Genomic DNA, 10,829 nt, shown 5'->3' on the forward strand with positions numbered 1-10,829 from the left:
GCCCGGTAAGCCGACGCCGGTTTGATTTTTGCTGTTGTTTGTATAGTTTGTATTTGTATACTGAATAGCTTATTAAGGTTTTTGCCCTCCCTCCAATGCTCCCCTCTCTCCCCCTCAACGGATGCATTCATATGATATGAGATTGGTACAATTATATTTTCAAGTAAAGATACAGTACATATGTATATAATTTATAAAATTTGTTATAATTGTGTAGACTTCCATGTTTTATTATAATCATAACATTTAAAGGCATTTATCAGTAAAATTAAAAAATATAATATATATTTATTGTTCACACTGATATTCCCATTATTTTTTAAAATAACTCTATTGTCGATAAATTGGTTAATTGTCGATAATTATTAACCTTACGTCCATTATTATACACACACTTTTGCCAATTTATCCGTATATGGCGCCAAAAATTCGTATATTCATTTTTGGGCTGCATTTCTTCAAACATAAATTTTTATAACAGACTTAAACAATTATTTGAGAGCCAATGTTTCCGCGTGATGTCATCATGAATAAATATATGGAAGAAATAAATCCATTTACTAAGTCAGTACGTGAATGTTTATTTTTGAAATTGGCCGCACGCCAACTCGACCTTGTGTCATGAGATGAAATTGAAATTCGCACTAAATATCATCGGTAATTGAAATTTATTACAATCACAATATGGCGACGCGGCGACGGCTTGCGGCTTGTTCGTCGTGAGATATTTAACGAAACACATCCATTTATTGAAATAAATAAATTTAAAACAAACGGTATAAGTTTCAATTCAATCTGATAATGACGTGGAAAGCATAAAAACGAACAAGCAAACATAGACAAATTTAACATACAAATAAACCCACAATCTTTAAATGACGTCATTGAACAAAGGAATTTTGAGGTAAATATGTCGGGGAAGCCCACCTTAGTGAACCTTATTACGTTATTCAAGTGTAGTATATAGGAATAGTATCTACAAATTCGTGAGCCCACAAACCGCCCTTTCACTAGTAGCGTTTGTGTAGAAGTACACGCAGCGTCATGTAGTTTATGTAGCTTTTTTTTAAGCCTTTTTATAATCTGACATATGACCCTTAAATTTCAGCATTAGTCCGAAGTTTTAATTGGATTACATTCCAGTTATACCTCTCCTCAGACCGAGACCGTGTGAACAAAAACGACGGGCAAACATCGTGTCCGTAATGGGCAATAGTGGGAGTAGAATAAGGTAGGCATTGTAGCAGTAGCTATAATATAATTGAATTCCGATAAAAAATTGAATCTCGCTAATTAAATAGTCGAGAAGAGAAGTTTAAAAAAAACTTTAAGTTTGACAGCGCTACAGTGTTGAATATTAAGATAGTAATGATATTATAATATATTATTCTAAGTGCGTATAATTATTTAATGCTAAATTTATAGTTTACTTAACCACTAATTTTGGAGGAGGGAGATTTGCAAACAAAGCAAATCGTGTTAATCGCATCCTTGACTCGTTAACAATTTTTAGAAAATAAAATAGATATAATACAAGTTTCGAACGAAAATATTAAAAGCCGTCGGCTTACATTAACTACACGAAGATCTTCTGTGTTGTTTCTTTATAAACTGGTGACCCTATAGGGATATATACTTACATATGTAATGTGAATAGTAGGGACCAATGTATGTTATCGTTATGCGAGATAAAGAAATCTATATATATAAAAATGAATTGCTGTTCGTTAGTCTCGCTAAAACTCGAGAACGGCTGGACCGATTTGGCTAATTTTGGTCTTGAATTATTTTGTGGAAGTCCAGAGAAGGTTTAAAAGGTAAATAAATATGAAAATTCTCGGTATTAAATAAAAATAACAATTTTGTTTTTCCTTTAATGTGTCCCCCGTCGGACGGATTCCGTTTGTTTGTTTTAAGTTTATTTTATACAAAAGTTTAGGTCTTTTATTTATCGATTGAGGCACTACGAAGTCTGCCGGGTCAGCTAGTCTATAGTAAATGAAATTAAAGTTAGACTAAATTGTTTCTATGGAACGAATTGCATATATTACCTTGTGTTCCTCTTACTAAACAAAGTTATTTTAAAATGTGATTGAATTTGTAACGAGGTTGGTTATTTTAGTGATCTTTGCATCATTGGCTATTTCAACTGAACCTACTCTATGATACTAAATGTAATTACGTCGAAAAATTTAGTTCACGGAATTGAAGGGTACTTAATTGCTTATTTACCTAATTAAATGATGGTCATCGCCGTTTGACAGTAAAAAAAAAACAAATTAATAAATTTGGATATGTGTATGAGTAATAGTTTTAAATAGTAATTTATAGAAATACTATAGCACAAAGAATGATATTGTCTACATTTTTCTTTTTTCTATCCTTATCCATGTTATTTGTTGTCTGAATCGCTTTAAGTTTTAAGACTCTCAATCGTAATTTTATCTAAAAGAGTTTTTTTTTTGTTTTTTGTTTTTCGTACCTAAGCTGATAGCCTTGAGAGGCTATTTCGGCGTAACCGTGGCTAGTAGGTGAGCTCGCGGGGCTCAAACCTGACGACGATGCTAACACGAACCCTAGCAAGAGCCGTGCTTCGCAGAATCTACCACCGGATCGGAAACGCGACCCACTGAGAAGATCCGGCGAGAAACTCAGTGGGCTGTGTCTGAGAGTTAATTTACTCGTCGAGCCCTTCGTCGCAAGCGACGCCGCGACGGGTTCGACGAGAACGGTGACCGGCCCCTAAAAATGTATATCAATGGTAACTTAACGGCAGTCTGGTGTAGTGGTATGTGACATGGTCACTACACAAGGGGGTCGCGGGTTCGAATCCCGCCAAGGGAAGGTATTTGTATGATAAATATAAATGTCTTTTCCAGGGTTATCGATGTATCTTAAATATATGTGTATGTGTATAATAAAAATCTTACATTTATTTCCGTTATCTGGTACCTGTAACACAAGTTCTTTACGAACTTATCACGGGACCAGTTAACGTGGTGTGATTGTTAGTAAATATTTATTATTATTATTTAAAGATTGATTTAAAAAATGGAAGACAAAATATACTCTACGCTAGTCAACCTGTATTAACTTTTTGGTAAATAATAAATAAATACCTGATATGTCTCTACGAAACGGTCAATATGTACGCAGTGCAGACAACTGTCAGTAATAAAACAGTGAATAGTACCCATTTGGGATTAGCGAATATTCCTTAAGGACAGATACCATTAAAAAAAGAAAAAATGTAGTTGTAACTGTGGTAAGTACAAATTCCGCCATCACGTCTAGGTTAAACGATTTCAACACTGAAGGGTCTTTAAGATAAGATATGATTGAGAAACTTTCGCAAGTACATACTTCTAACTGTTTATTACGGTAGAATACAAAAATTGAAAAGACAATGAGACAGTTTGCTATTTTCCCCCAATAAAATAAACGCAGTAAAATTGCACGCGGCTATAAATGTTATTTGTGCATTTGGTTTGCCAAACGCAAACCCTAATTAGAATTATTGGGTGAAGTTCTAATATTATTACGGTTTTAGTGATTTTGCTTGTCTAATTGTATTTTGACCGTAACATTAGCCTAAATCTTTGACTATAGTCGATTCTAATTGTTTCAAGTTTATATGATTTAAGTGGACGTTACTTTAATTATTGGCGTGACCTAATAAGGAGCATGATCGTGTTATGCCAATAGTGACCCAGGTATGAATTCAAAAACACAACGGGAAATTCCTACGACAAATCATTGAAGAATTTCGTCATTAAATTAAGAAAATACAGCTCTAATGAATGGAAACAATCATGACACATAAAATACCTAATTTTCCTTAGAATCTACGAAATTTTCTAAGAAGACAATCTAACTTACGCACACCTAGAGTGTACGTGAATGAATCATCGTATTGTACTGTCGTGAGTTTTTGATCATCCACGATGATAGTTCAGGCTTTTCTTTTGAATTTAGCGTAGTAATGAAAGTGCATTTAGGCAACAGCGAAAATTTGATGAAAATCAATTAATTTAGAGTAACAAATGAATTTAAAATTATTGATATTTAATTTCATTGTCGACATAATAATATATTATGTAATCTAGATAACTGTACTTTTTTGAATTTTCTATTCCTTTTTTTTAGAGCACCTAGACAATATGAGTTTGAAGGCTAAAATAACAACACCTTTGACGTGTCAAAACATATTTCAGCTAAAGATAAAATTGTATGGAATTCTATACGTTCGTTGTAGCGCGTGGTCGTGCGATTTTCATCAATCCAGATACTTGTGATGCTTATCTCGGTTACAACCCAGTGGTTGACGAGGTCATTAATTATTACGTAAATGCTGCCGCCTACGTACAATCAAGAGGTCGAAGTTCCAATCACATAAGGGTCGCCGCACACGGGCCACCGGCCACAATAACAAAACGCCGCTACCGGCATATTTCCTGTAATTTTCATAAATTTAATATAGACTCGCCGCACACGATTTACTCTGGTGGCCGCCACACGCTGCATATCTTCTTTGCTCGTTTATTGTGGCCCGCACCGGCCACTAAGCGCAGATACAAAACGCCGCCACATGCCACTCGATTCCCGCGCGCGATTCCCCAACCCTCTCTCCCTTACCACAGATAATCTGTTCAATTCGAAGAGAGAGAAAAAGAAACGAGGGAGCGCAATTAAACCTTCTTCGTCAGAGTCCATTATGATACTGCGCGCATGGCCTACAAAAGTTAGCAGCCACCGATCGCAAGTGTCGACCACCGACCGTAAGTTTTATTTATTTATTGCTTAGATGGGTGGACGAACTCACAGCCCTCCTGGTGTTAAGTGGTTACTGGAGCCCATAGACATCCACAACGTAAATGCGCCACCCGCCTTGTGATATAAATTGTAAGGTCTCAAGTATAGTTACAGTAACTGCCCCACCCTTCAAACCGAAACGCAATACTGCTTCACGGCAGAAACAGGCAGGGTGGTGGTACCTACCCGCGCGGACTCACAAGAGGTCCTACCACCAGTAAAAAAGTGGCTGTCGCGCGCTTCAGCTACCTTTGTAGCCGCCTCTAGCTTCTCGTGGCGGCGTTTGTGACTGTCGCGTGTGGCCCGTGTGCGGCGACCCTTAGAATACGACCCCCTTATAACGACTGTCCTATACTTCAAAACAAATAAATAAATACATTCAATGCTTATGTTGATCACTGCTCGTAGGAAGCCGATTACTAAGTCATACGATATCTAAATATTACTGCTCATTTATACAATCGACAGGATGTTGTGTGTATGTCGCATCTGTGAGTCAGTCAGTTAGCGCTATTACCTAATGAATGATATTCATTCATTTATAAGACTGAAGACTGTAATAGCTGCTGTCACATTAGACACATTTCGTCGGGGCTCACAGAGTCAATAATCTGATACATAAGTGTTATTTTTTGTTTCAAAGGAACAAAATGAAAATGCAATATTCAAAAGACAATAACTGCGGTAATTAAGTCTTTAGTAGATAATTGTAGTGCTTCCACAATAGTATAATGTCTTAAGTCATTAAACCTATTAAATTTAATTACAAAGTAGCAACAGTTTAGCTGATTAAGGGCTGTTATAAATGCATTGTAAGGATAAGCGGTCACTCACCCGTCAGGTTTGAGTCCCGTGAGCTGACCTACTAGTTAAGGTTACGCTGTTATAGCCTCTCAAGCCTCTCAGCTTAGGTAGAAAAAAAAAAAGGTCACTCACCTTGTAGTTGAGTCCTTGCACGTCTTCCTCGAGCGAAACGTCTGAGTACATGTCGTCGGCCGGCTCCCCGCCCGACCCACAGCCGGACGAGTTGAACGACGACGACCGGTACAATTGGCTGAAACAATTGCATTCATTAACTAATTCATTAATACAGGTAGTTAATATCTTGAAGGCTTTAAACTTGAAGCATGTGGCGACATCTGTTTTTGTAAAAGGCAATGATACAGCGCCATCTGTCGAAACTATTTTTAACTTCAAGGCGCTCTCTATAATTCAAAGTAATGAGATTCAAATATAATAATTTGCTTCTCGGTACCTCTGTTGTGAACAGATGGCGTTAGTAGTAGATGTAGTTAAAAAACTTTGGTGGCAGTTAAATTATTAGATTTAGATTAAGAGATTAATGTAATTATGTAGAAAAGTAAGATATTTACCTTGCTAGGACATTGGAACCAATCTGTCGCTTCCCCGAGCTGAAACAAGAGAATAATCGTGTAAGAGTAAAATAAAACCATTTGTTCACAATTCCCTGATATTACCTACCTACATTTTTAGGATGGTTACTCGATTTAGTCGCTTTCTATTAGTATTTGTGTCATTTGGTAAAGTATAAAAATAAAGTTCAGTTGTTACTTTAGGTAATTCGGGTTGGCCTTTACAATAAGACCCCAGGTATCTCTGACTTCGCCGCAACCACAGACTACTCAGAAATCATTGTAAAAATTTTCTTGTGCTTTAATAAAAAACAGAGCCATCTTTATCGTTTCCTGAGTAATAGCAGTTAATCAACGTAAAGAAAAAAAAAGTGATTTGAGTTACCATCATCGAAATGAATAGAGGTAAAAGCGAGTGAGTTCGATGACTGCAGACTTTACATTGTCTACATATAAATAGTCTTTGAATTAGTTATCTGTTTAATTACGAGTCGGTCTTCTACTTAGGTTAAAGTGAAATTACATTTAATATATCCTAATTTTAATAAAAAAAATACTTTTACTGAGTGGTCCGTGACCACGAAAATCGAAAAGTATACAAAAACCTCGGAAATAATAAAAATGAAAATACTAAACACGAGATTAAGTCGTCAAAGTATTTTTTATTATATTCATGACTCACGAAAACAAAAGTAAATAATAATTTATCCTAAATACAGTTAGTACGTGTTGTTTTTAAATTTAATGTATTAATTATTTCAATCAATTGTTTCAGAACTCGAATTCATAAAATATTAAAGCGCTTAGCGATATTATTAGGTTTTTTTTTTAATTCTAGTGCACAAATGTTGTATTTTGTATTGTAAAAGGAGTTTGTGAATAAAAAACTTATATTTCAAATCATTACTTTGCATTCATTACGTTGCTTTTTAAATATTTAACTCATATTCACTAAATTTATTTTTTAGTCGACTTAATTGAATTAATCGACTAAAAAGACAATTTTTTGCTGAATTTTGTATCTGATATGAAGATGACTTTTATCGACACATAGAAAAGAGTTCTGTAAGACTTACATTATAAACGTTGCTATGTACGTAAACGTAGGTACATTACGTGACCGAGGTTGTTAGTTTTATTGTCTTATGATTACTGTATGATAAGACTGATGAGAACTTTCTAGCACGTTCTTTAGGCAATTCAAAGATAGAAATCATATTATCATAAATCACTAAAGTGTATGTTATTATAAAAAGTTATTTTCCACGAGTTGTAATAAAAATTTATTATAAAACTTTGATATCCGTTTCTAATATATTTTAGTTTGAGCCTCTGTAAAGTACAAAGTAAATAATTATTTTAATCTCATGGGTAGGTACACAGTTGATAATATTAAGTGGGACTTTGCAGACTTTGAACTTTATGAAAATTCAAAATTACCGCATGAAATATGTTAAATTGATAATTTTTCCATTTTGTAACTTTGTTTAGTAGGTAATGAACAACGCGTATACTCTGCTATACCTACAGCAACAAAAAAGGTTTTCTACTAAGCGCAAAAGAATGTCCGCTTTGACCTTCTAAAGACTTGCATCATTGAGGTCGATAGCCGGCGCGCTGTAAACCCAATGCTTTTAGGATCACTCGATTTTGAAATCGTTCCGTCTTTTTTTTAAATTACAGTAATAAAATTATGCATCGCGAATAATTTTACGTTCGCACAAGGGTTCCTTGAAGCAGCATTTTTAATGGACTTAATTTTAACCCTATTGTAATTAAGTTCATAGCATTGATTGTAGTTTTATTTGATTGTTACTAAATCAAGCCAACTAAAAGATATAAAGATAGATCCGTGTGGATTGCAGTTCACACACACCACCCATAGACACAGCCCACTGAGTTTCTCGCCGGATCTTCTCAGTGGGTCGCGTTTCCGATCCGATTGTAGATTCTGCGAAGCACTGCTCTTGCTAGGGTGAGTGTTAGCAACACTCCGGTTTGAGCCCCGTGAGCTCACCTACACACGTTAGGGTGAAGCTGAAATAGCCTCTCAAGGCTATCAGCATAGATAGGGAAAAAAAAGAACAGTTTACAGTCCTATTTGCAGACCGTTAGGCCAATAACATTTTTTTCAAAAGGATATAATAACATTTATTTAATTTATTGGATAAGTGGGTGAACGAGCTCACCCACGAAGCTACCTGTTTTTAATTACCTAATTACGTGTAAGCTTTTCATAAAGTCAGATTTAAAACACGCACTTGCGAAGATCTCGATCAAGACAGTTACGACGATAATGTTAGTTCACTATTCGCACAATTATGTTGCTCTTTATGAAATATCTTTTCAGTCTACCATTAAGATATAAAATTTTGATTTCACGATAATTTTGCAACTTTCATATCATATTATGTTTTCCGATTTCTATTTATTTTAAATAGTATTCTTGGAATTTATGGATACATTTACTAACTGTTGCTTAGATGGATGGACGAGCTCACAGCCCACCTGGTGTTAAGTGGTTACTGGAGCCCATAGACATCTACAACGTAAAGTCCACCCACCTTGAGATATAAGTTCTAAGGTCTCCGTATGGTTACAACGACTGCCCCGCCCTTCAAACGAAACGCATTACTGCTTCACGGCAAAAATAGGAATTTTTAAATTCTCCTAAATAACTACGTCGTTGCCGTAAAGTCCATCTAATAGGGAATAGTCACCATCGGACAAGGGCACAGCCAAGCAATTGTCTACCACCCCAATCACTGCCTAATGCAAAACATTATAAACAAGTTTAAAACGACGTAGTTGTGTATTTTCACGAACAATTTTCACGAATTCGATCGTCATTGGCGGTAACAGTGGGTATGTCCCACTGTTACCGCCAATGACGATCGAATCTCACTTCTAAAAGGACATATCATGGCACTGCGAAAGCTCAGAGTTCATAGTAGGGGAGTCCATTCTAGGCCTGATGGTACGTTGCAGCAATGACTTTAGGCTCACACTGTAGATACACGCAGCATTTCCAGATGAAAATACTGAGATTGGCTTTTGTGGCATCGATGCGATACTAACAGGAATTAATTAATTACAGTTAGGTCCATTAATGTTACATTAGTCACTACATTCGAATATCAGTAGTTGTGAAGAAACCACATAATTAATAACTATAGGACGGGACGTCCGTTGGGAGTGCCAGCGAAATCGTCAACAAATGAGATACAGGTGTGCGCTCGCCGTGAAATTGTGTAAGAAAGTGAAGTAGTAAGTACCACGCATCAGCGCCACTTGTAATATCAATGAAATCGTTTATTATCGATATTTTATCGTTCATATAAATTAAAACATGTTTGCTTTTCTTTTAAATAAGCTAAATCGATTATCTTATCAGCAAGGAAATTGCCTTGTGCATATATGTACCGCATCTTGGGATTTAATTGGAGCGATTGCAACTTAAACGATTTCTTTGTGACAACCAAATCAGAATATCATGAATTGTATTGGTTGTATTTTATCAGTAAATATACTTTTGTTTTGTTGGTCACTTGGTGTTTTGGGGCACATTTAATACGCTATAGATTGGAATGTGGCAATGTATTGAGGCGCACATTTTTGTTACCATTTTTTCGATTCAAATTGATTTGTAAATAGAAATGATACAGTGTTTTTTTAGGTTTTGCGAGCTACAACACCACGTACTGATTATTTTATTGACAACTTCAACACGACGAAAGAGATATAACATGGTGTAAGCTAGAATAGGGTGACGGAGCAGAAATATCCTTGAGTGGAGACCACGTGCTAGCAAGCGCAGTGTGGGACGGCCAACTACCAGATGAAACCTGGTGAAATCGGTGGGTCACTTTGGATGCTGGTAGCAAAAAACCGTCCGCACTGGAGATCGATTAGAGAGGCCTGTGTTCAGTAGTGGACAGCTATAGACTGAGAGGGTGATGAAGCTAGAATAGACCACACCTTTTTGTTTTCCTACCAATGCTGATAGCCTTGAGAGGCTATTTCAGCTTCACCCTAACGTGTAGGTGAGCTCACGAGCCTCAAACCGAGAGTGTTGCTAACACTGGCCCTAGCGAGAGCAGTGCTTCGCAGAATCTACCACCGGATCGAAAACGCGACTTACTGAGAAGATCCAGCGAGAAACTCAGTGAGCTGCGTCTATGGGCTACACTTCGTTTAGTAACGTGGTATGTTTAATAATATTACTGAAGTCTTTTTTTTGACATTTCAATTTCTCAACTTTCGAAGTGTAAGGTATACGACAAAGGGAAGATCTTCCACCGAGCGGGTGATATTGCTCGGTAGACCGACCGGAACTTGTATATATGCAAGCTTATCTTGAAAATGTCGTAAGCGAGATTTAGGCGCCTGTCAAATATCTTGCGTGGTATGATGGCGGCTACCGCCACACGAAGGTTCTTTTGACCACACTGAAGATGTTGGAAGCGAATATATTTCAGGTAATCAGAAATGGTAAATTGGGTTTGAAATCGTGAGCGTGCACCACCGCTAAGAATTTTTATGGGCGGACGCTCAAACCTGCATCACCGTGCATCATGATATTTAACGACTATTGTTTATTGCTGAAACTCTAGAGTGGTTATTGTTGAGGTTGTTTTTAAATAA

General features: G+C 36.4%; 1 protein-coding gene across 1 annotated transcript in view; it reads right to left on the reverse strand.

Moving 5' to 3' along the window:
- nuf (rab11 family-interacting protein nuf) overlaps positions 1-10,829 on the reverse strand; it is a 101,717-nt gene that overhangs the window by 30,234 nt on the left and 60,654 nt on the right. The window contains exons 8-9 of the mRNA XM_089731556.1: positions 6,186-6,224; positions 5,749-5,866 (exon numbers count right to left, since the gene is read on the reverse strand). Coding sequence (XP_089587682.1) covers positions 5,749-5,866; positions 6,186-6,224 — 157 coding nt within the window. The remainder of the gene's footprint in view (positions 1-5,748; positions 5,867-6,185; positions 6,225-10,829) is intronic.

This window comes from Bombyx mandarina, chromosome 11 (genome assembly GCF_030267445.1).
Source record: "Bombyx mandarina strain Sakado chromosome 11, ASM3026744v2".
Taxonomy (NCBI): domain Eukaryota; kingdom Metazoa; phylum Arthropoda; class Insecta; order Lepidoptera; family Bombycidae; genus Bombyx; species Bombyx mandarina.